At 35.5% G+C, this 27,814-nt stretch overlaps 1 protein-coding gene across 3 annotated transcripts; it reads right to left on the bottom strand.

Moving 5' to 3' along the window:
• Positions 1-2,437: 2,437 nt before the first annotated feature.
• Positions 2,438-27,796, bottom strand: ARSK (arylsulfatase family member K). Of its 3 annotated transcripts, none has more exons than XM_084882681.1 (8): positions 27,548-27,796; positions 25,600-25,729; positions 21,105-21,264; positions 19,216-19,498; positions 16,811-16,982; positions 5,526-5,750; positions 4,074-4,298; positions 2,438-2,883 (listed from the first exon to the last, which is right to left on the bottom strand). In XM_084882681.1, the coding sequence occupies exons 1-8, from the start codon at positions 27,683-27,685 to the stop codon at positions 2,561-2,563; spliced, it is 1,656 nt and encodes a 551-aa protein (XP_084738807.1). In that variant the 5' UTR covers positions 27,686-27,796; the 3' UTR covers positions 2,438-2,560. The 3 variants fall into 3 exon arrangements, with proteins under 3 accessions (XP_084738807.1, XP_084738808.1, XP_084738809.1); XM_084882682.1 differs by having other exon boundaries at positions 27,563-27,796; XM_084882683.1 differs by lacking the exon at positions 25,600-25,729 and having other exon boundaries at positions 27,548-27,787.
• Between the last annotated feature and the right edge of the window lie 18 nt (positions 27,797-27,814).

Below are 27,814 nucleotides of genomic sequence, written 5' to 3'. Positions count from 1 at the left end.
CCCCACATTAAAAAGTTTGAGGACCCCTGACCTATATGATAGGATCAACAGGTGGATATAAACAAAACAATATAAGAACAAAACAGTGCCCAGTTTCCACCCCTAGAATTCTAATTCATTTGGTGTGGAGTGGGACCTAGGAGGTATTTTTTTTTAAAGGTTCCTACTTTCCAAATATCTCTATGAAGATACTGATCTATTTTAGGAAAACTGAATGTTATCATAGAAGATGTGAAGAAATGGAAAAGCATACTCTATTCTTTAGAATAACTGAATGTCAAAGAATTCAATTCTCCCTAAAGTTGGCTATTAATTTAATATGATTTCATGAAAAGTCTAACAAGATTTTTCATTTTTCAAATTAGACAAATTTGTTCTAAATTTGTATGAGAAATATAAGTTAGGAAGAGTAGCCAGGACAGTTCAGTTTGTGTGGTTCAGTGGTTCAGCATTGATCCATGAACTAGGACAGTGGTCGGCAAACTCATTAGTCAATAGAGCCAAATATTAACAGTACGAATGAAATTTCTTTTGAGAGCCAAATTTTTTAAACTTAAACTTCTTCTAGCGCCACTTCTTCAAAATAGACTCGCCCAGGCCGTGGTATTCTGTGGAAGAGCCACACTCAAGCGAGCTGCAGTTTGCTGACCACGGAACTAGGAGCCGAAGGTTTGATTCCCATTCACATGCCCGAGTAGGGGTGTGCAGGAGGCAGCAAATGGATGATTCTCTTTCATCATTGATGTTTCTGTCTCTCTCTCCCTCTCTGAAATCAACAAAAACATTATTAAAAAAAAAAAAGATTAGCCAGGACAATTCTGAAAAGCAAAGGGACCTGTCTGACCAGATATCACACCAGTAAACAAATTAGAATGGTCCATTGAAAAATGAAAAATGTTCTGAAAGAACTCAAATCAATAGAGGAAAATATAATTTATTCAATAAAATGTTATATAATCAAGTGCATTTCCTAACCAATTGGATTAATGTTAGTTTACTCAGTGCAAGGCAACTGAATAGCCATCTTATAAAACAAACTGAAGTTAAATCTCTAATTGATAACCATTCCAGATGGGTTAAAAAGGATGAAAAATAAACTCTGAAAGAAGTTAAATGGGGAAGATCATTCTAAATATATGTGACAAAATCCCAAAGCTACAAAAGCAAATACTCATAAATTTGATTGCATGAAAATACCAATTTCTACATGTCAAAAACACCACAACAAAGTCAAAAGATAAATTACAAAAAGGAGAAGAAAAAAAAACCACAAAAAACTTTCAGCTTTTCTTACAAAGACCTAATATTTAAAGCATAACTGTAATAAAAAAGACCAACCATCAAAAGAAAAATGGACAAAGAATAGAAAAATAGGATAGGTCACAGTAAAGGAAATTCCAATGGCTAGTAAGCATATGAAAATATATTATACCTTACTCAGAAAAGTAAAAGTAATAGTATATTTTTAATTTATCAGGTTAGCAAAGGATGTGAAGGTCATTGCTGGGTGAGAATTTAAGTTGGCATCATTTCTTAGGGTAATTTGGTAGTATTTTGTGTAAATTTGCTAGACATAGGTCTTATACCAGCAATTTCACTTCTAGGTACCTATTAAGTGGGAAAAGAAAAAGAGCAAGATGCAGAATATTTTTGTATAGTATGCTACCGTGTGTGTGTGTGTGTGTGTGTGTGTGTGTGTAAGAGTATGAAGTTTGTAGACACATGGTCTGTCTCTAAAAGAATGCATAAGAAGGTGGTGGCCTCCAAGACGGAGGACTGGGTGGCTGGGGGACTGGGAAAGAAAGGAAACTTCATGTTCACTGTTAACTCCTTTATACCTTTCAAAGCTTGTACCTTTTATAGAATAAGACCTATTTTAAAAGGCATTAATAAAGTCAGTCATATCCAGGGTCTATTTACCATCAATTATTTCAAATACTTGCACCACATAAACATAAACAGCCCATGTCCCATGAAATACAAATAATTCATCAGATACCAGCAAATACCCACAAATTACTATCTTATGGTCTATAAGTAATAATCAATAATAAAGTTATTCTACATTTTATATTATTCAGATGAATGTAACTTTATATTCTATTTGATTTTATCCTTTAAAGAGATTTTTAAAAATATATAATTTGATTTTTTTTTACAGAGAGGAAGGGAGAAGGAGAGGGACAGAGAATTAGAATCATCGATGAGAGAGAGTAACATCAATCAGCTGCCTCCTGCACACCTCCTACTGGGGATGTGCCTGAAACCAAGGTACATGCCCTTGACTAGAATCGAACCTGTGACCCTTCAGTACGCAGGCTGACGCTCTACCAACTGAGCCAAACTGGTTAGGCTGATTTAACCTTTAAATACTTCCATTAAGTTGTAAGAAGTTGCTAAGAATGAGATGTTAATAGTAATCATTTTTGAAAATATATAATTCTATAATGATTTATTTAAAAGAATATTCATTCTTTAAAATAAAAATACCTGTAATAAAAGTTTACATTTAAAACATGTAAAACACATAATTAATCATTATCTTTTAACATATTTTTATCTAGCTCCAGAACATTATTTTCTTATTTTTGTTGAGATTTTTTTTTGGAGGAGTATGGGTTTTAAGCCACTGATCAATTGCACTTTCATACTTTCTCGGTTCTTTCAGCCAGTCTTGATGCCACCTAAGATTTGCTATAACATTTGAATAGTTTTGCCCTACACTTTGTTTCCACTTGATAAACTGTTCTTTATTGTATTGGTGGACAGAAGCAGAAACTTTAGGGTAGTTTATAATGGACCGAAGTTTCTGATCCAAAGAATATGTGATTTTTGGAAACTTTGTAGCAATATTTGTTAGTTCATCTGGATCTGAAGAAATATCTGAAAGAAAAAATTAAATACATGTCAAGAGAATTACCTGAAACAAGAACATTTTTTAGGATGTCATTACTCTGTGACAGACGATGTTTTAGAATTTATTTTTGTTTTCAGTTCCTCTTAGTATAGTAGGTTGATGGCCAGTATAAGTGTACCAAAAGTTAAATACCTCTCTGAATGTTTTTTCAAATTATCTCCCTACCATCATCCCACTATCCCATTTTTTCTAATCCACACTTAGATGGCAGAAACAGTCAAATCCTTATCACTAGTGAGCGGCTTAGCGCTAATTCTTTCTGACTTTGATGCCTTGCTTTCTTTGACAGGCCGAGAAAAAAAAATAGTATGCTTTCTTTGACCCACATCAATAACCCAAACTAAAGAATAATTTTGAGTTAATAATTTTGTAACAAGGAAGGAAATGTAGGGAGAAATTAATGTTAATAATGGCATTAATACATATAGTATGTACAAAAAGGAGGCAAGGGATAAATCAAACCCCAATTCTAATAATGCTGCTTTAAAATTAATTCACAGATTTTGCAGGATAATGGTCTCATCTAGTAGTGTTGTAAAGCTCTAGTCTATAAGATACCGGTGGGGTCCCTCAGCCTGGCTTGTGCCCTCTCGAAATCCAGGACCTCTTGGGGCATGTCAGACTGCTGGTATTGCTTTTGTGAAGGCAGGAGAAGCACATGCAGCAGCATCTGGCACCGTTGTGGGAGCGCACTGACCACCAGGAGGCAGCTCCTGCATTGGGCATCTGCCCCGTGGTAGTGAGTGCGTGTCATAGCTACCAATCGAGCTTTTGACCAGTTAACTGTTTGCTTAGGATTTTATATATATAGATAGGTAATAATCCTCCAGAACAGTTGAAAGCAAGGTATAATGAGAGGGTGTTAACTACTGATTGGGAAAGATAACCATGAGTATTAGAAGACACCTTGACCAGAGAAAAACAGTGGTTTTGATCTTGAGTCTCAGATCAGAAGCTTTAGGGCACTAGCTCTGAAATACAGAAGGTGATTTGCAAAGGATCTGCTCCTCACACGGGCAGTTTTTTTGTAGTCTGTTCTACCAGGAGAAGCAGCAGATATTCATGTAACAATGATTACTGGATCTCTTAGGCAACACTATGTAGGTCAGCTCAGCACACATGATACTACACTTAGGAAATATATGAACAAATTTACCGAAGAGTTGAGGAGATACCGAAGCACCATCAGAGTAGGCTATATACTTCCACTGGTTAGTTCGAAGCATGTAGGTGGACGCGTTCACATTGCATCCATGGAATTCACTCAGAATCCAGGGTGGATGTAGGTTTTTTAATTTATATTTATTCTCAAACATTTCTGATGATAATGGCAACAAAGAGTATCCACTTAGGTTCTGAGGCAGAGGAATCCCAGCAATGTCTAAACACAAATAATACAATCTTTTAAAATAACTCATTTTTTGTTAGTTGGACATTCATTAATGACATCATTAAAGGTCACAGAGGCTATACGTGTATTTTATAAGTAGATTGCCTGCATCCAAGTGGTTATTCCAATAACCATGCCTGGGCATGTTAACTATTTTGAATCTTAGTTTCCTGATCAGTAAAGGGAATAATAATAGCACCTGTATTTCATAGGCTTATTTTAGGTTTCAATATGATAATTTATATGAAATTCTGAGACCAGTATCTGGAAACCTCCAACAAATATTAATTTATAGCATCAGTCCTTTATTTCTGAGTGATTAAATAATCACAGTTGTTTCTCACATTTGTTCCGTAAGATATTAATAGCACCTATATAAGAAGGGGTTTATTAGTCACACTTGTTTGCAAACAATGGTTAAAACTACACAGGTGAATTTATTGTAAATGTAAATTTATTGCTGATACAGATCATAAACCTTCAGAAGTGGTGTATAGTATTCCATGTGTCCCAAAGTTATTTGATGACAAAACATTTTTTTACCCCCAAATAGTACCTTGAGGAATTAGTATTTTGCAGAACATATGTTGATAAATCCCAGATTATACTGATTTAAGGAAAAATAATTTCTTTTTTTCCTCATCAAATATAGACATATAAAAATGGCATGAGAAATGTCTAACTTAAAAAGAGGTTGTAAAAAAAGGGGTATTTAAATATAATGTAAAAATTGCTTCTAAGGTGTCTTTTTAAAATTCAAACTATCTTCTTCTTATAGAAAAATTATCATTATTTATGGCCAGGCACTCAGGATAGTTCCAAAATGAGCCTGTAGTTGCCCTCTCCACTCCCTTTCTGGTTTCAATGTTCTGCGTTTTTAGGTCTAATTAAATATTTCTAATAAAAAATAGAAAGTTATAAGTAGTGTATCTGCATTGCTAGAAATTAAACAATCATAACTACGAAGTTATGAACCTGAATATCTTAAGTGGCTTATTCGATAGTCATATCCTGATTGTGAATCTCTGGAAGGAAAAATGACTACATGGAGTAAAGGCCAAAGGAACCTGAGGAATATTATCCTCATATTTCAAATATGGATTGACTCACAGAGGAGTTGCTCAAGATTATAAACAAGGCAGCAGGGCCTCTGACTAATTTGCTTCCTCATGCTCCAGCATTATTACAAATAAAGATTTATGGACTTCCATTACTTACCAAGCATAGTAGGGTAAATATCCACAAGAGAAACCACATCTGACACTTGTAGGTTGGCCTCAATGCCCGGTCCCATTATCAAGAGTGGAACATGCGCACTAGCTTCATACATACTCATTTTATAAAACTGACGATGTTCCATGGCCAGCTCCCCATGGTCTGAGCTGTATATGACAATAGTTTTCTCAAGAAGATCTAACTGGCGGAGAGCCAAAATAATTTCACCTACAATATAATCAAGATAAATTTTAATTAGTTAATGCTTTATTCTATCATAATAAGCTCATCACAACTCTATCCTATAAGAGTTTGTCAGGATGCTACTTAACATCTGAATATTATCTACTGCTCCTAAGTAATACTGTTTGTTGCATGTGCCTGTTCCTCAGTGGATAGATGAGAGAGGAAGGAGAAATTATAATACCCTATAGTATAGTTTCTTTATTTGAGATCATGCTGGCAGGCTTTTTATGTTTCTACTAGAGGCCCGATGCACGAAATTTGTGCAAAGGTAAACCCTCACATCTGCCCTGGCTGTTGCCTCAGCCCTCACAACCTCTGATTTGTTTGGAAGGTCGTTCGGATGGTCATTCTGCTGTTTGGTCTAATTAGCATATTAGCTCTTTATTATATAGGATTAGAGAATAGGGGGGAAAATTTCCCCTTAGCGACTGGAATGATACAAAGACAGGTCTGGACATCAGCACTCCATACATGTCAGATAGTGCCAGGATTGATATCACACTGACCCACAACTGCTGTCCAATGGGAGGTGATAAGAGGGGTCAGAACTCCTCTTTCCTGCAACCCTTTTCCCAAATCCCCAATCACCAGATCATGCCCATGAAAGTGGTGCAGGGTTACGGAATTCCATTTTTGAAGGAGGACAGGAAGTAGTATAGACAGTAGCATATTCTTGAAAGGGGAATACCTGGACAGTAACATCCTCTGACCAGTCTCTGTTTCTTAGTGTCCTGAAACTGCCTCCTCATTATAATTAAGAATTACAGCAAGGCACAGTCAAGAGAGAGGAGGCATCCCTAATCTGGCAGTTCCTCAATCTGGGATCCAGGGTTCTCTGTTTTATTTTACACACATACACACACACCCACACACACACACACACACACACACACACACACACCAAGACAACAACAACCACAAAATCACAGGTGATTCAGAGGTCCAGTCAAAACTGAGACCAGGACTCCATGGAGTAATTTACAGAGTTCAGACCATGAGGATCTTTTAACTGGACAATTGTAATTGCTTCCTAACTGATCTTGCTTGCATTCCTCCCTTCCCTTCCACAGATTCCTTGTACCATTCTGGTGGATAGCTTTCTAAAATATCTGATCATGTGACACCCAGTTTAGACCTTTTTCACAGTTCCCATCATTTAATTCTTTAGTACAACACACAAAGCCCCTGTCCACCCTCCAAGCTCAGCTCCCTCAGCTTCTCCTACACCTTTAACTTTCACAACCCTACCAACTTAGAATTCCCTGAACTAATAATAGTTAGTTTAGACTTTCTTGCCTCTGTACTTCTGCCTTCTATTATTGAATGCCTTTTCTTCCATCATCATCTTGGAAAATTGCCATTCTTCCTTTCTGACCCAGCTCAAGCCTTTCCTCCCAGGTGAAGCAGTCCCCACTACCCCAGGTAGAGTAATATATAAATTCTAGAGTCCCCCAAGACTCTAGAACTTGTATATTACTGTAGTTACAACAGTGTATTATCATTGCTGGTAAATGTTTACTGAGTTCTTACCATGTGGCAGGCACTATGGTTGCAAAGCTAGGCACTCAAAATACAATGCTGAATAAGACAATGTTCCTGCCTTCATGAAGCTCATATTCTTCAAGGGAAATGGACAGCAGACAAGTAAATCAACAAAACAAAGACTATAAAGTAAGCAAACAAGAGTAAGTAGGATGATGGGGCTGGTATACTAACTTAGTGGTTGGGGAGATAGCCTGGGGAGGTGATATTTGAGTGGCCAGCCAAAGACTGACAATAGTTAGCTATGTAAAAAGCAAAGGGAAGGCATCCCAGGGAGAGGGAACAGTTGAATATAAGGCCCTCAGGTAGAGACTACATGCCTAAAGGGTTTTTAATTAATACATTATTTAAAAAATAATAATATTCAACTTAATACTACCAGTGCCCAATAGTGCCTGATTACTAAGAGGCACTAAATGTTTGTTGAACAAGCATTGTGAACAGTAATACCATAATACTTAGTGGTGACAAAAATCAGTTATGAATTTAACAAGGATACAATATATTTCATAACCTTTGTAACTTGAAGTGAGCTGCTGTATTTAAAAATTTTTTTTTTTTTTTTTTTGCCTGAAGAAACTTCAAGAGTAGTATTCTCTTCAGCAGCATTACATCCTATTTCACGTTAGTAGACATGGAAGAATGGATAGCAGCAAACATTCAAAAGAGATTTTCTTTTCTTTTTTTTTTTTTTTTTTAAAAATATACTTTATTGATTTTTTACAGAGAGGAAGGGAGAGAGATAGAGAGCTAGAAACGTCGATGAGAGAGAAACATCGACCAGCTGCCTCTTGCACACCCCCTACCAGGGATGTGCCCGCAATCAAGGTACATGCCCTTGACCGGAATCGAACCTGGGACCTTTCAGTCCGCAGTCCGACGCTCTACCACTGAGCCAAACCCGTTTTGACTCAAAAGAGATTTTCAAGGTGTAGTTGGGTGACTATCACTAACATTAGAAAATATATAGATATAATTTCAATAGATTAAAGAAACTGACTCAAAATCTGATTTGTATTTTAGAGTAAGCAATTGGAAGGTCCTTTAGACTCTTTTAATTATAATTTATCCATATGGCTGTTTTGCTTTCTGTTTTATACTTTTCTATATTTGCCCAATAAATGCTTTTTAAAGAAAACCATTCACTTGTTCACACCTGAAGTTTACTTTGTGCAGAAAAGGTGTGACCCATACTTCACTAATGCAGTTACCTTCTACTTCAATGTGCAACAAAATAAATGATACTGTTTTGTGGGGGGGAAAAACTTGTTATAAAAATGTGTATTTTTTTAAAACTAGGGCTTCTCCACCTGAACTGGACACCGCCATAACTCTACAAACACTTTCTTGACAATCATCTTATAGAGACAGATTTGGTTTTGAGCTGAATTAGAGAAGGAACTTCAAAATGATTCTGTACCAGAATACACACGGGGAAACTGACTTTGCCTTTATTTTTTTTTTTTTTTTTTTTTTTTTTTTTTAAATATATTTTATTGATATTTTTTGACCCCCTCCCTCCCTCCCACACATCCCCTCCCTCCCCAAAGTTTTGTGTCCATTGGTTGCACTTATATGCATGTATACAAGTCCTTCGTTGATCTATTTTCTCCCCCAGATCATCCTCCCCTCCCCGCTGAAATTTGACAGTCTACTTGTTGATATACTGTCACTATATCTATCTTATGGTTCATCAGTTTATAATGTTCTTTATTATCCACAAATGAGTGAGGTCATGTGGTGTTTCTCTTTCATTGATTGGCTTGTTTCACTCAGCATGATGTTCTCCAATTCCATCCAGTTTGCTGCAAATGATGAGAAATCCTTCTTTTTTATGGCAGCATAGTATTCCATTGTGTAGATGTACCAAAGTTTTTGGATCCAATCATCTGCTGACGGACACTTCGGTTGTTTCCAAATTCTGGCTATTGTAGATTGTGCTGCTATGAACATAGGGGTGCATATATCCTTTCTGATTGGTGTTTCTAGTTTCTTGGGATATATTCCTAGAAGTGGAATTACTGGGTCGAATGGGAGTTCCATTTTCAGTCTTTTGAGGAAACTCCACACTGTTCTCCACAGTGGTTGCACCAGTCTGCACTCCCACCAGCAGTGCACGAGGGTTCCTTTTTCTCCACAACCTCGCCAACACTTGTCGTTTGTTGATTTGTTGATGTTGGCCATTCTGACAGGTGTGAGATGGTACCGCATTGTTGTTTTGATTTGCATCTCTCGAATAATTAGTGACTTTGAGCATGTTTTCATGTGCCTTTTGGCCTTCCTTCTGTCTTCTTTTGAAAATATTCTATTTAGGTCCATTGCCCATTTTTTAATTGGATCATTCATCTTCCTTTTATTTAGTTGTATAAGCTGTTTGTAGATGTTGGAGATTAAACCTTTATCAGTGGTAACATTTGCAAATATGTTCTCCCACACAGTGGGCTTTCTTGTTGCTTTGTTGATGGTATCTTTTGCTGTAAAAAAGCTTTTTATTTTGATGTAGTCCCATTTGTTTATTTTCTCTTTAGCTTCGATTGCGCTAGGGGTAGTATCAGTGAAGAAGTTCTTTTGGCATACGTCTGAGATTTTGTTGCCTGTGGTTGCTTCTAGTATTTTTATGGTTTCCCGTCTGATGTTTAAGTCCTGTATCCATTTTGAGTTTATTTTTGTGTATGGTGTAAGTTGGTGACCTAGTTTCATTCTTTTGCATGTATCTGTCCAATTTTCCCAACACCATTTATTGAAGAGACTGTCTTGACTCCATTGTATATTTGTGCCTCCTTTGTCAAATATTAATTGAGCATAGTGATTTGGGTTGATATCTGGGTTCTCGATTCGATTCCATTGATCTATATGTCTGTTTTTGTGCCAGTACCAGGCTGTTTTGAGAACAGTGGCTTTGTAATACAGTTTGAAGTCTGGTATTGAGATACCTCCTACTTTACTCTTCTTTCTCAGGATTGCTGTGGCTATTCGGGGTCTTTTATTGTTCCAAATGAACTTTTGGAGAGTTCTTTCTAGGTCAGTGAAATATGCCGTTGGTATTTTAATGGGGAGTGCATTGAACTTATAGATTGCTTTAGGAAGTATGGACATTTTGATGATGTTGATTCTACCAATCCATGAACATGGTATGTTCTTCCATCTGTTTACATCTTCCTCTATTTCTTTTTTCAGTGTCGTGTAGTTTTCCGCGTATAGGTCCTTTACTTCCTTAGTTAAGTTTATTCCTAGGTATCTTAATTTTTTTGGTGCGATGGTAAATGGAATTGCTTTTTTAGTCTCTGTTTCTATAAACTCACTGTTGGTGTATAGAAATGCCATAGATTTCTTGGTGTTAATTTTGTATCCTGCTACATTGCCAAATTCATTTATTAAGCCAATTAGTTTTTTAATGGAGTCTTTTGGGTTTTTTATATACAATATCATGTCGTCTGCAAATAAGGATAACTTTACTTCTTCTTTTCCAATTTGGATGCCTTTTATTTCCTCCTCTTGTCTAATTGCAATGGCTAGTACTTCCAGTACTATGTCAAAGAGGAGTGGCGATAGTGGGCATCCCTGTCTTGTTCCTGTTCTTAGAGGGAATGGTTTTAGTTTTTGCCCATTGAGTATGATGTTGGCTGTGGGTTTATCATATATAGCTTTTATTACGTTGAGGTATGATCCTTGTACTCCCACCTTGTTAAGAGTTTTTATCAGGAAAGGGTGTTGGATTTTATCAAATGCTTTTTCTGCATCAATTGATATGACTATATGATTTTTATCTTTCAACTTGTTTATGTGATGTATCACGTTTATTGATTTGCGGATATTGTACCAACCTTGCATTCCTGGAATAAATCCTACTTGGTCATGGTGTATGATCTTTGTGATGCTCTGCTGGAGCCGATTTGCTAGAATTTTGTTGAGGATTTTGGCATCTATGTTCATGAGGGATATTGGTCTGTAATTCTCTTTCATTGAGTTGTCTTTATCAGGTTTTGGTATTAGGGTGATGCTGGCTTCATAGAAGGAGTTTGGAAGTGTTCCTTCCTCTTGAATTTTTTGGAATAGTCTGAGAAGGATAGGTTTTAGTTCTTCCTTGAATGTTTGGTAAAACTCTCCTGTGAAGCCATCTGGCCCTGGGCTTTTGTTTGCTGGAAGCTTTTTGATGACTGTTTCAATTTCTTCCCAAGTCACTGGTCTATTGAGATTTTTAGATTCTTCCTGATTGAGTTTTGGAAGTTTGTATTTTTCTAGGAATATGTCCATTTCCTCCAGGTTGTTCAGTTTGTTGGAATAGAGTTGTTCGTAGTATTTTGTAACAATCCGTTGTATTTCAGTGGGGTCTGTTGTTATTTCACCTCTTTCATTTCTGATTTTGTTTATTTGGGTCCTCTCTCTTTGTTTCTTGGTTAGCCTGGCTAGAGGTCCATCTATCTTGTTTATTCTTTCAAAGAACCAGCTCTTGGTTTTGTTGATCTTATGTATTGTTTTTTTGGTCTCTATGTCGTTTATCTGTGCTCTGATTTTTGTTATTTCCTTCCTTCTGCTTACACTGGGCTTTTCTTGTTGCTCCTTTTCTAACTCTTTGAGTTGTAGAGTTAGATCATCTGTTACTATTTTTTCTAGTTTTTTGCAATAGGCTTGTAAGGATATGAACTTCCCTCTCAAAACTGCTTTTGCTGTGTCCCATAGATTTTGGATTGTTGTGTTTTCATTGTCATTTGTTTCCAGGATGCTTTTAATTTCTTCCTTGATTTCTCTGGTAACCCAGCCCTTGTTTAATAGCAAGCTGTTTAGTCTCCATGTGTTTGATTTCTTTGGATTATTTTTATTGCAGTTAATTTCCAGTTTTATGCCATTGTGGTCTGAGAAGATACTTGATATGATTTCTATCTTCTTGAATTTGAAGAGACTTTGCCTATGTCCCAAAATGTGATCTATCTTTGAGAATGTCCCATGTGCACTTGAGAAGAATGTATATTCTGTGGCTTTGGGGTGGAGTGTCCTGAAGATGTCAATTAATTCGAACTGGTCTAGTGAGTCATTTAGGATTGATATTTCTTTGCTGATTTTTTGTTTAGATGATTTGTCGAAGGGTGACAGTGGGGTATTAAAATCTCCTACTATGATTGTATTGCTATTAATCTCTCCCTTAATGTCCTCCAGCAGTTTTTTAATGTATTTGGTTGCTCCTGTATTGGGTGCATATATATTTACCAGGGTTATTTCTTCTTGTTGGATTGTTCCCTTTATTATTATGAAGTGGCCATCATTATCTCTTGTTATGTCCTTCACTCTGAGATCTAATTTGTCAGATATAAGTATTGCTACCCCAGCTTTTTTTTCATTTCCATTTGCCTGGAAAACTTTTTTCCATCCCTTCACCCTCAGTCTGTGTGCATCTCTTTTTCTGAGGTGAGTTTCTTGTAGACAACAGATGTATGGGTCTTGTTTTCTTATCCAATCTGTTACCCTATGTCTTTTGATTGGAGCATTTAATCCATTTACATTTAAGGTTATTATTGATAGGTACTCATTTGACGCCATTTTTATTCTATACCCATGTTCCTTCTTCACTTCTTATTTCTTTATTTTTACAGTAGACCCTTTAGCATTTCTTGCATTGCTGGTTTGGTGGAGATAAATTCCTTCAGTCTTTTTTTGTCTGTGAAGCTCCTGATTTCCCCTCCAATTTTGATTGATAGCCTTGCTGGGTACAGTATTCTTGGATTCAGACCCTTCCTTTGCATGACTTTGTATATTTCGTCCCATTCCCTTCTGGCCTGATAAGTTTCTGTTGAGAAATCAGTTGCTAGTCTGATGGGGGTTCCTTTGTATGTAACTTTCTGTCTCTCTCTGGCTGCTTTTAAGATTCTTACTTTGTCATTGTTGTTTGCCAATTTAATTATAATGTGCCTTGGAGTCTGTCTTCTGGGATTCATTTTGCTTGGGACTCTGCGGGCATCTTGGATTTGTGTGGTTTTTTTCTTTTCTATTTCAGGAAAGTTTTCTGTCATTATTTCTTGAAATACTTTTTCCATGTCTACCTCAGTTTCCTTTCCTTCCGGAACCCCTATTATTCGAATATTATTTTGTTTTGTTATGTCCCAAAGCTCCCGTAGGCTCTCCTCCTGCTTTTTAATCTTTTTTTCTAGAAATTGCTCTACTTGGGTATTTTTTTCCATCTTATCTTCTAGCTCACTGATGCGGTCCTCTGCTTCATCTAGTCTACTCTTGATGCTTTCTATTGAGTTCTTCATGGTAGCGATGTCACTTTTCATTTCTTCTTGGTTCTTCTTCAGTTCCTCATGGCTCTTCTTCATTTCCTCATGGTTCTTCCTCATTTCTTCTTGGCTATTGTCAAATTTCTCTTCCATTCTTTTTAGCCATGCTATGATCATTACTCTGAATTCTTGCTCTGGTAGGCTGCTTACCTCTGACTCGTTTACTTCCTTTTCTGGTGATGCCTGCTTTTCTTTCACGTGCGGACTATGTTTTTGTCTCCCCATCTTTTCAGGAAGTCTGGTTATGCGGTATTCCTTCTCCTGCGTTGATTTTTGAGGTACAAAATACAACACTACCAGGTACAACACAAGAGGCACTTAACAGGAATGTATTTACAATATTAATAACCTCTAATAAAGGTGACCACTAGAGAAAGGCAACTTAGGGGATAGTTGAGAAGGAATAGGGGTAAAAATAAAATAAAGAAAAATTTTTTTAAAAAAATTTAAAATTAAAATTAAAAAAAAAAAATAAGTAAATTAAAAAAAAAAAGAGGGATAAAGAGATAGAAAAAGAAGAAGAGGAAAAAAAATAATGACAAAATGAAGTTGGAAAACAGGGAGAAAAAAAAAAGAAGATGGAGAGAGAGAGAGAGAGAGAGAGAGAGAGAAAGAGAGAGAAGAAGCAAACTAAAAGAGAAATGTGAAACAAACTATATATATGTGGAGAAAATTGCCAAAGAACAACCTCTGGACCCCGCCAATGCCAGGAACAATATTTGGAGATTATTACAAACTACTATATCCACTATTATTAAGTAAGGCTATGATATACAGAAGTAAAAAAAACAAACAAAAACAGAGGATTTAAAAAAAAAATACAAAGCAACAATAACAATACAGGAATAAGCATAACAATTTCACTAAAAAGCATAAAAATTCACAATAATCAACCTTCACACAAACAATGCGACAAGGATAGAGGGGAGAACAGATTTTTTTTTTTTTTTTTTTTAACTAGTTAATATAGTGCAGAGATTGGTATTTATACACTTGGATCAGGGGTTGGAACTTAGATCTATAAGTATAGTGAGAGCTTTAGCAGGGGGTATACAGAGAGAATAGAGGAAAAACTAAAGCCAGAATGGGATAGGATAAACTGTAGACTAAAGGGTAAAGTTTAGTAAGAGAGTGATAATGTAAAGGTTGAGTTGAGATAGGGTTGAATGATGTTATAGTAGAGATTAAAATAGAATGAAGGTTACTCCTAATGTAAAATAAAGAAAAAATAAAATGGTACTAGAGAGAGAGAGAAAAAAAAATAAATAAAAATTTTTTAAAAAAATTGCAAAATAGCAGTAGTAATAGTGATGATAGAGATTGAAAAATGTAATAATTGAAAAGGTAAAATCAAGTAAGGAAAAAAGAAAAAAAATTGTTTCTTAAGTAAAAGATATGAAAAATGAAAATTAAATAAAAGATGTAAAAAATGAAAATAAAATAAAGAATAGCAAAATTAGCATAAAAATGACCAGTAGTAGTCCCTTACTTCCTCAGTTAATGTATTTGGCACTTCTGATTCTCGGACCAGACAGTCTTGCAGTTCCCAGCTTTCCACTGCACCTCAGTTTTGTAAGGTAATCCTTAATTTTAAGTAGGCTATATCTTAGTTATTTGTGTCCATTTATTTTTGATTAATTAAAAGACAAAAGAAAAGAAAAGAAAAAAAAAAAAAAAAAAAAAAAAAAAAAAGAAGGGCAGTTTGTAATTCAGCTCTTAGGTGTCAGTGTTTCTGGTTTGACCTCCCAGTCTTTTTGGTTGCTCTGGCCTTCTTTCTCTATGGCTCTAGCTGGCAGGGTGCTAGCTGGCTCCCAGACTATCTCTTCTGGCTCCGATCCCTTGTTTCCCGAAAGGGAATTTCTCCCTGCCAATTCCCTGGATATGCCCAACTAGGCAGGCCTTCCCTAGTATTCCGAAGCTAGGGGTTGAAGGGGATCAGGCGCTGAGGTGTCCAGACGTTCCGCCCTTGGCGGGACAGCCGCGATTCTTAACACTCTGTCCCCTGGCGTTTTTTTTTTTTTTTTTTTTTTTTTTTTTTTTAAATAAAATCAAAAATTCCCGCTTCTGGGGAAGCTTATGCCAAACCCAGCACTAGATGTCGCTGCAGCCTTCTTAGGGCTCAGCTTTGCGGGCGCTCCATGGAGGCGGGGCCGGAACTCTCCGGCTACCAAAGCTGGCCGTGCCGCAGGATCGCGATCTCTCAGGCTTTCCCCGCAAACTCTGACCTTTCCGTGGGTGACCGAAGAACTCCTTTGAATCCACACGCCTGCGCCAATTCCGGCGTCTCAGCTACTGGATGGACCTCTCCGCTGTGGGCTTTCCCGGCCTCAGAGAAGCCACTCCTTTCTCGCAGCGCCGCCGCCGCCGCCGCCGCTGCCGCTGCCGCGGGCCGCCGCCGCCGCCGTGGCCAGGAAATTCTGTCCAGAGGATCGCTCCCTAGCTTGCTAGAGACCTCGGCTGCCCCTCAGCTGCTAATAAACCCTCCCTGAGCGACTCAGATGCCACTTTTATCTGTTCTGGGACCAGAGTCAGAACAGGTCCGACTGTTCGGTCGCCATCTTCAAGCCTCAATCTGACTTTGCCTTTAGTTTAGTTTGCTCTGAGGGGTCTGGGAGAATGGATTTGTTTTGCAGCTATTAGTCTGGGCAAAGTCACAAGATTCTACAACTAAACTGTCTAATTTCCTAGAACCTAAGCCGCCTTACAATGACCTGTCACCCGTGTATCTGTGTTTGGCTGAATATGGACAAGCTTCAGAGGTGTTTAGGGTTTATTATAGTTCCAGACCAACACAATAAAACAAGTATCACAATAAAGTTGTAATCTTTTTGATGTGGAGGGTCTTCCCTATAATTTGTAAAAAAAAAAAAAAAGGTGTCTGTGAAGCACAATAAAAAGAGGTATGCCTGTACTGATTACTGATTAAAGCTGGTAAAAGGTTTTATTTCAAGCAGATGATATAGCCTTCTATGACCTTTTCTTTGCATATGAAAAAATCTGGGCATTTATTAATTTATAAATAATTAAAATAGAAAAGGCTTTTATTCTACTATTAATAATGCAAATTATACAATTTTTATATGTGAGTCTTATAATCCTAAGTTTGAAGCAACTGATATAAAAAAAATTCATCTCAGGATTTCATTCAAGTCACCAAGGAGCATAATCATGGTTTGTTGGCAAAATATACTTCTTCTTCATGTAATTGCTAATTATTATACCACCTACCAAGCATGGCATCTGTCTCAGCACACATAGAGTAATAAAATGCTCTAATATTCTTAATTTCTCTTTCTGTAAACTTTCCAGTGCAGTTTTTTGTGTAAGAAGAGTAATAATCTATAGGGTGCATTTCTGACAGAGGTGACCACTTTGGGATTTTGATGGCATCATAAGACACCTAAAAAGGGGAGAAAAACAAAGTAATAATGTTCCTCTCATCCAACAAGTATGTGTGGTGAACAAGACATACATACTTTAATTATTCACGATAATAGAAAAGAATGATTATGAATAATGTACTGAAAATAGTAAACCAAATAAATAAATTAGGATCAAATTGTCAATATTTAACAATGATAAAACATATATGAAAATGACATGCGCTATATTAGGCAGTATTGTAGTACAAAAAAAGGATCTGAGCACTTTGAGATAGTTATATAATCACTTCAAATTTCAGATCAATACCCTAAGATTGTAGACTTCTTTTCTCTAATAGTTCACTAGTAAAAATGGAAATATCTAGTGAGATAGCAAAATATCTGGTAAAAACAAATACAGCTTTTTCATATATATAAATGCTTACAGTTTTGGTGAAAATGATTATGACTTTAAGATTTAAGTCATATATTTAAGTAACTTTAAAAAATTCAAATATCTACTTAATATTCATTTAAAAGTTATTTGACTCATTTCATTAGGCTAGTACTAACTCCAGACGAATTTTTTGAAGATGGAGCCAGTTAGAACTTTTTAAGAAGACATGATGTATTTGGAACTTGGACAGTATTTCTTTTAAAATAGGGTGCACTAAATAGTGATTCTGATTAGAGTTGCTTAAGTAACTTAAATTCAATTTAAGATGACATGTTTCAAAACACAGATAGTCCTCCCTCTGCATGGTTCAGATTTTAGTTACCAAGGTATATTAACTGTGGATCCATGCATAAAATACAAATCTTCAGTCATATGCTGCTAGCTGTTTAGTCTACAAATCATTAAAGGAATGAAAGATGTGTATCAGGGACTAATCAGACCATTCCTTTCAAAGCATGTCACTGACTGATCACTGCACATCTTTTGTCCATTACACACACAGACAGCACACTGTGTCTCCTAGTGAGAAATCCATGCGGCATTGTATAGAAATGGATAATCAAAAGAGGGAATTGGTTAACAAAGATGAATGTACAATAAAGAAATAAACAGTGGTAACACTGGAAGTGAGATCTGATTGAAATGTTAACTGGAGTCATAGAAGAAATAGCTGACGTGGGAAGGTTGGCACTGTTACATAGGCAGTCAGAGGAACTTAGTGAAGGCACTCATTGATGTAAATGAGGAACATGTCCTAGCGGAAGTGACAGTGGCAAAATTCTTCACAGGAAAGGAACTCTCAGAAATATATCACAGCACTGAAAGAGCAAAGGGGGAAAATGTTGGAAGGCAATCCAAATTTAGTTATGAATCTGACAATATGCCATGATATAGAGAAGATGTTTGCTCCATATCTAAATTATACAATGAGAAGGCAAGCACTGTTCAAACTACTCTTGATATGTTTGTATGTGTGTGTGTGTGTATATATATATATATATATATATATATATATATATATATTTTTTTTTTTTTTTTTTTACAAAAAAAGCAAATACTTTAATTCTCAGTGTTTCTAATTACCATGCATTAAATAAATATTGGTTTCGCTGTTTTTCATTTCCCTATACATTTTTAACCCTAAATAAGAGAGTTTTAAATATTTTGACAAATGTGTTGAGTCCTAGAAAAAATGGTCACTCTCCCAGTTGATTATTAAGATCTCTTTGAGCAGTTTAATCTGACATGGTCATTTTTTTTCAATGCTGAACTGTGCACATTGAAAACTGCCTACACTTAGAGAACATCTTTCAGTTTCTCTTTTCACAGACCCATTTTTAAATATATATATATATTTTATTGATTTTTTACAGAGAGGAAGGGAGAGGGATAGAGATAGAGAGCTAGAAACATCGATGAGAGAGAAACACACCGATCAGCTGCCTCCTGCACAGCCCCTATTGGGGATGTGCCCACAACCAAGATACATGCCCTTGACCAGAATCAAACCTGGGACCTTTCAGTCTGCAGGCCAACACTCTATCCACTGAGTCAAACCGGTTTCGGCTCATAGACCTATTATATGCAAATATATTCAATTCAGCAGTAGGTTTCTAAGTTTTAACACTTATCTTAATTCTATAAAATTGCCCCTTCAGCTTTTGTCAACCAGCTATTGGTCAATTTGATTTAATGAGAATACTCAAAATTTAAGTTTTTCTTCAAAAGTGATAATAAAAGAAATAGTGAATAAATACCAGTAACATACAGATACAACGTTAACTTCTAGTTTTGAGCACACGTAATGTACTTACTTTTTTAAGCCAATAAAGCGATGTGTGAAATGTTGAAGATCCAAAATTCTCTCCTGAAGACGGTGAAGGATAAGGGTGTGGTAAATTTAACCCCAAATATAGAACAAATGGTTGAGTGTGGTTAACTGCTTCTTTTCTTAACCAGTTTACTGCTGTGTCTGTAGTCTCCCAGTCCCGTTCCATTACTCTTACTTTAGTCTTGTTAGGGATAAGATTAACCATAGGTCTGCCTTCTTGTCTGAGTAAAAAAGGAACATCTCTTGTCCATGCCTCCACACGATTGCTGGGTAGTCAAAAAGACAGGTATGCTGTAAGGTATTTATAAAGTTTTAAAAACTAAGCATAAACATAAGAAAGCAACATGGAAAATTATTTTTTTTAACTTGATAAAGGAAACTTTGGTTTAACATTTGAAATTGAGTCAACATATTTCACCTTACTAACAAAATAAGGAGAAACAATATCCATGCATGGGGAAAACATTGCAAAGTAAGAGTAAAAGAAACCATCTTAACCAGATAAAAATATCTCTAAAAAGCTTAGAGCAAATGTTATTCTTGATATTTGTTGAAATCTTTTCTCTGAGATTGGGCATGGCATGAAAAACAATTTTTAGACTCAGCCTTATAAATGTTCAGACTGATAGATTTCATTAAGAAAGTTATTGAGCATTACAAATTCAAACACCAAGAAAAAATAAGAATAAGGTATTCACTCACCTATATGTTCTTTAAAACTTAGCTTATTTGGAAAGGCTACTTTTTAAATAACAAGATATTTAATAAAAAAATAAGATATTTTGGATTCCTAGAACTTTTTAATTTTCTAGCATTTTGACTTTTTTTTTTTTATTAGAAGATAGTATTTTTTAGCCAAAGCTACTATAATTTTCTCCTGCCCCTAAATCTTTATATTTTTTTTAAATCCTACCTCCAAGGTGTATCTTGTGTGATTATGAAGTTTAATGTTTTAAATTGTTTCTAGCTTTATCCTCATTATAAGAACAATTTTAACTATGATCTAAGCTGTCTAAACTAATAATGATACAAATTTCTTACCCATTAGAAACTAAATATACTTTCATTAGCTGATTTAAAAATTAAATGATTCAATCAATTAAATTTTTCTAAATCTTTAGTCTGTTTTATCTGACTACTTGATAAGCTAAGTAACAGTAATTACTACTATATACTTTTTCTCAATACATGTATAAGAATATTTAATTGGTGTAATTGTTTAGGAAGCAGTCATGAACATTTCTAAGAAGCTTGTTTTTATAAGATAACAATGTAGAAACAAAGAATATTTTATATAAAAACATAAACCCCCATATTAGGAGAATTTCACACCACCTAAAATGACTGATGGCCCATAGATGAGTTAAAATAGGACCGTTATCTGTCTTTTGAAGACAAGAAATGTAAACAGACACAATAAAAATATAATTTTTGTAGCAGATATGCAATAGATTTTGATAAATATAATGAAAAGTAGGATTCAGATGGAATTAGGGCTTTGTATATGTTAGATAGAACTGATTAGAATCTAGATAGACTTATATTAGAATGAACTCACAAAACAAGCAGCAAGAAAACTGTAAAGTAAATAATAAAGTAGCCATTATTTAACAAAATTTCAGTAAAAATAAATCACGAGCTAAACAAATTAATAGATATCTTAATGAATTTTAATATTTAAGAAAAAATTATCAGCATATTAGCAAATTTAATATTTTAGTAAGACTAAAGAAAGCTAATGTTTTAACCATTGAGGCATTAAGAGATTTAATTTTACCTTATTAGAGAAAATTTTAAAAAGTTAAAAAGGGTACAATTATGTGATACAGCAGAGAAGAACCTATGAGGACTATTTTTCATTTTATTTTTTACCTAATGGAATGATGTCCTGAAGTATAGTCCAATTTTCCAAATTTTTGTGTTTTGTACCCGTGCTTCTCCATGATATCCATCCATGTTGTATAATTTGGATCTAGGCCCTTAAAGTTATTCCAAGATTCAGTTAAGTGAGTGAAGAGGCCACTCCACATTGCTGGGGGGGGAAAGAAGAAATTGGGATCAGTGCAAGCTTAAAAATTTGCGTTAACTATTAAGACAATTACTGCAAGAGAGAATAGTCTACTAGTTTAGAGCTCATGCTCTGGAATAAAACTTATCTGCATTCGGTGCTTCACCTAACATTTCTAATTACCTCATCATTTATCAAGGGGCAACTCTGCAAGGAGTTACTATTTCCATTTTACAGGCGAGTCTCTAAGGCTTATAGGTTGTTACTTACGGTAAATACAGCTGGAATTAAATATAAGGCCTGTCTAATTCTAGATTCTTCTTTCAATCACGAAAATAATCACTAAGTAATTTATGATTCATTATCTCATTTTCTACAACTATTTATTCAATAAATCCTTCAAATATTAAAAGACCTAAAGAGAAAAATAGACAGCAATACAATAGTGCTGAGGTACCGCAATACCCCACTTTCAACAATAGAAAATCAATAAGGAAACACTGGACTTAAACTACCTGTTATACCAGATAGACTTAACAGACATTTAAATAACATTCCATCCAAAAGCAATAGAAAAAGTTTATCATTTTCAAGTACACATGGAACATTTCAGGATAGATCATATCTGAGGCTACAAAACAAGTCTTAATATATTTAAGAAGATTGAAATCAAATCAAGCAATTTTCTGTCTACAATGAAGAAAACTGGAAAATTCATAAAAATGAGGAAATTAAACATGTTATGGAACAACCAATGGGTCAAAAAAAATCAAAAGAGAAGTCAAAATGTATCTTGAAACTATCGAAAACGGAAACATTCCAAAATTAGCCAAAGCTGGCTTGGCTCAGTGGTAGAGTGTAGGTCTGCGGACTGAAAGGTCCCGGGTTCAATTTCGGTCAAAGGCATGTACATTGGTTGTGGGCACATCCCCGGTAGGCAGCTGGTTGATGTTTCTCTCTCATCGACGTTTCTAGCTATCTTTCTCCCTTCCTCTCTGTAAAAAATCAATAAAAAAACATTAATGGGATGCATAAAAAGCAGTTCTAAGAAGGAAGTTCATAGTGATGAACACTTACATTAAGGTAAAAGAAAGAGCTTAAATGAACAGCAATTGAATATTTTTAAGAAATAGAAAAAAAGCCCTAAGTTAGTAAGAGAAAGGAAATAACAAAGATCAGAGTTTAAAAAAATGAAAGAGAATGGAAAGACTGATAAAACTATGAGTTGGTTTTAAAAAGATAAACAAAATAAACATTTAGACTTTCTTAGAAAAAGAAAGGACTGAAATAAATACAATTAGAAATTAAAGGTAGATGTTACATCTGATACCACACAAATACAAAGGATTATAAGAGACTACAATGAAGTTATATGCCAAGAAATTTGATAACCCAGAAGAAATGGAAAAATTCCTAGAAATATACAATCAAACAATACTGAATCATGAAGAAATAGAAAATCCGAACAGACCAATTATGAGTAAGGAAATTGACTCAGTAATATAAAACCTCACAACAAAGAAAAGTCCAGGACCAAAACTTAAAATGAGAATACCAGTCATTTTCAAACTCTAAAAAAAAATTTAAAAAAAATAGAAGAGGGAACACTTCCAAACTCATTTTATAAGGCCAACACTACCCTCGTACTAAAACCATACAAGAACAATACAAAAAATATTACAGGCCAATATCCATGATGAACATAGATGCAAAAATTTTCAACAATATATTAGCAAACAGAATTCAACAGTACATTAAAAATATTATACACTATGATCAATTGGACTTTATTCCAGGAATGCAAAGATTAATTGTCAGAAAGAAAAATTAAGAAAAAAATACCACTTATAATTGTATCAAAAAGAATAAAATACCTAGGAATAAATTTAACCAAGGAGGTAAAAGATATGTACACTAAAAACTGCAAGATATGGTTTAAAGAAATTGAAGAAGACACAAATAAATGGAAAGATAATATGTGCTCATGGACTGAAACAATTACTATTCATATAATGTCCATACTATCCCAAACAACTTACAGATTCAATGCGATACCTATAACAATTCCAATGGTATTTTTCACAAAAATAGAATAAACAGTTCTAAAATTTGTATGCAACCAAATACGACCCCGAATAGCCACAGCAATCTTGAGAAAGAAGAACAAAGAGGCATTATACTTCCTGATTTCAAACTATATTACAAATCTATAATCATCAAACTAGTACATTATTGTTATAGAACAGACACATAGATCAATGAAACAAAATAGATAGCCCAGAAATAAACCCATGCATATAAGGTCAATTAATTTAAGACAAAGGAGCCAAAAATATACAATGGGGAAAGGCTAGACTTTTCAATAAATGGTGTTGGGGAAAGTGAACTTTTATCTTTCACCATACACAAAAATCAACTCCCAATGGATTAAACACATGGACATAAAACCTGAAACCATGATATTTCTAGAAAACATAGTAGGTAAGGTCCTCAACACTGATCTTGACAATAAGTTTTTGGATTTAACACCAAAAGCAAAGGCAAGAAAAGCAGAAATAAATAAATGGGACTACATGAAATGAAAAGCTTCTGTTCAGCAAAGAAAACTATCAATAAAATGAAAAGGCAACCCATGGATTGGAAAAAATAATTTTGAAATAATCTGTTGAATAGGAGGTTAATATTCAGAAAATATAAAGACCTCATAAAACTCAACAGCAAAAAGCAAGAAACAAACAAACAAAAAACACTGATTACAGAATGGGCAGAGGATCTGAATAAACATTTTTCCAATGAAAACTTAGAAATGGCCAACAGATACATGAAAAGATTTTTCAATATTACTAATCATGATGGAAATGCAAATCAAAACTGCAAAGAGATATTACCTTGTGCCTGTTAGAATGGTTACTATCAAAAGACAAGAGATAACAGCATTGGCTAGGATATGGAGAAAAAAATACCCAGGAAAACCGTCATGCATGGTGATGGGAATCTAGACTGGTGAAACCACTATGGAAAATTGAGGAAGTTACTATGAATATTCCTAAAAAAAATTACACCAGAACAATCTTATAATCAATCCAATAATTACACTTCCGGGTATACATCTGGAGCAAATTAAGTCACCAGCTCTAAGAAATATCTGCACCCCCATGTTCACTGCATTATTTACAATAGCCAAGATAGAAACAACCTAAGTGTCCATCAAGAAATGAATAAAATCAATGTGATGTGATATTTACCTATCATCTACCTAATACTCAGCTATAAAAAATCAGGAAATCCTGGCTTTTGCAACAATGGATGCACTTTGAGGGCATTATAGTAAATGAAGTAAGTTAAAGTACTGAATACTGTACTATCTCACATATATGTGGAATCTAAAAAGAACCAAATTCAACTGCCTGTGATTACCAGAAGTGGGGTTGAGGAGGGCGGGGGAGAGGGAGGAGGGGAGAAAAGGGAGTGAAAACATGTAAATTTTTAGTTAAATACATTCTGGAAATGTAAAAAAGTTAACAAAACTATTTTTTAATATACCTGGCCCTTCATCATTGAAATATAATTTATAATATAGTTCAAGATTCCTTTAATCATTGGTGATTATATAGTTGATAGTACTGAAACTTGTGACTCAAATCACAGAGAATATCATGCTGGGAACTTATAGACAAACACAAATTGTTGAATGCTATTTATGAGTTCCAAAGCAACCAATCATATATTAGAATGAGGAAAACAACCATCAGAGAAGAGACAGAATATATAAGAATGGCAGTTTTTTCCCCGTTTCTGTTATTCATGGCTTAATGTCACGGAAACAAGTTTTGCCTTTAAAACTATACCTATTTGTTAAATTACTATAATAAAATGATTACATTGGGATAGAAGTTAATTGAGCCTGAAGAGGAGTAATCTGAAATAACATAGAAAACTTCAGATAAACCTGATTTATGACAGATTCTAACTACTTTATGGTATACTCTGAATTCCCTTCCCAACTCCTTGTACTCTTACCGAAAAACTTCCTTGAAAATATAACTCTTTCAGGAAATATTCATATTTCCTGATTGCTTGGTCAAAAGATTCTTAGTCACTCAATCATTAAGAAATGAAATAGTAACACATGAACTAAACATCATTTTTAATGATAAAAATTCCTATTCTGGAAAAATAAATTAGAAAATCTAACAACCCCAATACCTAATACATACCTTAAAACCCTTATCACATAAAAATTTTTAATTAAATGCCAAATATTACTTGTTATGCTACTTCTGGGAATAATCTTTTAAATTGTAAAATTGTCTTCAGTGTGTGGCTACTTTCTTTCATTAATATTAAGCATGTTCATACCTGCACGTGATGGGCAACAGATTGGAGAATTTGTGTAGGCATTCAAAAAGGAAGTGCCATGTGCTTTCATGAAGTTGATAAAAGGAAGTTTCACTACCTGACTTCCTGGATAAAATGTTAGCCTTCCATCCTGGAATGAAGAAATTTAATTAACACTGATTGCATCACGAAAAAAGAAAATTGTTTCCTTTAATTTTAACCTTAAAACTTATAAACATCAAAGGACTTCAATATGACTCTAAAATCCTCAACAGATAAAAACAAGTATAATGATATCAGTATCTGGCTCAAAATCTAGAGGATTCAATTCAGTGTTCCACTTAAATTCATTAGAATAGAGTAAGTAAATTAACGGGACTTTCTGAAAAGTTCTTTTGCAGGATGATGGACGGATCGAACCAATGTTTATTGAGTATTTACAGTGTGCCAGGATCTATGAAAGATCTGGAGATACAATCTAGAGATAAAACAGAGTCCCTTTCAAGTTTAATCTAGTGGGGGAAGCTAAAGTATACTGGTAAATAAAATATGAATAATTACAAATTGTGGTATGTGCTTTGAAAAAAACCCTGAGATACACAATACCAAGGAAGACCTGCTTCAGAGAGAGTGGACAGGGAAGGCTACTCTGGTAAGTATGAGACCTAAATAACGAGAAGGACCCAGTCAGCGTTGGAAGTTTCTCGGTATGTTGTGATGCACCACCTCCATTTCCTTTTAGAAACAAAGGATTGCCTCTGCTGAAGAAAGTTACCTTGCCCAAGATCATGCCCCATTCTGGGAGCAGCCCATAAGTAATGGCCATCCAACATGAGGGTGCAAAGGGCTGGGGCCTCACCCCACTGGAATCAGTTCTGAGGTATCATACTAGTTTGAGAACTACTCATAAGGTCAACCCAAGCCTGTATGTCTACAGCAACAAAAACCAACCTCTCTCTCTGTACAATCCTGCGTCCTTCCTTTCCCTCTGATCCCTAATGAACTCTTACGTGTTACTCTCCAATACTGCCTGTTCCGTAAGTTTAGATAACCATAGAGACTAATTTAGTAATATTCTCAACACATCCTATGGGTGTATCCAGATGATGTAACTTTACTCATCATGGGTCAGTCTAGGAGATCAAGAAAGGCAATACAACAATGGTGATTAAAAGCACTCTAGTACCAGCCATGCTTAACACCAACTATCTATGTGACCACACTAACTCCCAGTGATAATGAACTAATGTTATAATTAGTAACCAAACATTTGTCCAGGCATTAGTTTTAAAATCATGGAATAATACTAAGTATTATTGATAGTAATATTCTTTTGGTTGGTGCTTGAGGAAAGTTTCAAAAACTGTTCAAGTTTAGGATTCAACAACAACAACACACACACAATTTCCCTGGAATATCATCAGGGAGTGAATCAAACTGAATCAACTAATGAACTTAAATCAGCACTGACAGGATTATCAGATACGTGGGCAATAAACAACAAAACACGTTAATTTCCTTCACTTCTCACCCAAACACAAATTCCTGCAAACTTGTGGTGAACTGGGGAATGACCGCTGGAAAACTAACAAGCTTTTCTGGAGATGCAGAATGTTATTAAATCAAACGTGGTTATACACTGACCGTTCATTAAGAGTGGTAACATAATTTAATGAATCCAGGCTAGCAATAAAATATCAAAAGATCTGCAAAGACGCTATCAGAGCACATTTCATTCAGTATTGTTTTATATGTATTGTATGCCTATCTATGTGGTGTACTGTACGAGTGTGCATCCGGGGCCTCAAGATAAAATGCACTTCTTACTTTTCTTCAGGGTAAAACAAGTTTGCAAGTTTCCCAAGTTTGCAAGTTTCTGCTCCCCAAAGCCTGCAGCACAGGAAAGGCTGTGGGCGGGTAGCGGATCGGGGACGGGTGCACCGCCCCTCCGTCCCCTCTCGGTACTTACAAAGGAGTCGCTCACCACTAACACCACGTTAGGCGCCTCGGGCCGCTCCCGAGCAGCTCCCCGCCCCTTCCCGCTGGTCCCGGGAGCTGGAGCTGCCAGCGCCGAGGCTGCGACCACCGACACGCACAGCAGCAGCATCGCAGAGAGAAGTTGGCAGCCGGGTTTCTGGGCGCCCGGCCCGCTTCCTCCTGCAGGGAAGAGGTGGGCGGGGATCGCAGCTGGGTTTCCTCCCTGCGCGTCCCCCGCAGAACTACAACTCCCATCAGG

This window comes from Pipistrellus hanaki, assembly GCF_964339955.1.
Source record: "Pipistrellus hanaki genome assembly, chromosome: 4".
Lineage (NCBI taxonomy): Eukaryota > Metazoa > Chordata > Mammalia > Chiroptera > Vespertilionidae > Pipistrellus > Pipistrellus hanaki.
The sequence above is the reverse complement of the archived record's forward strand: the minus strand, read 5'-3'. Positions and strand labels throughout refer to the sequence as shown.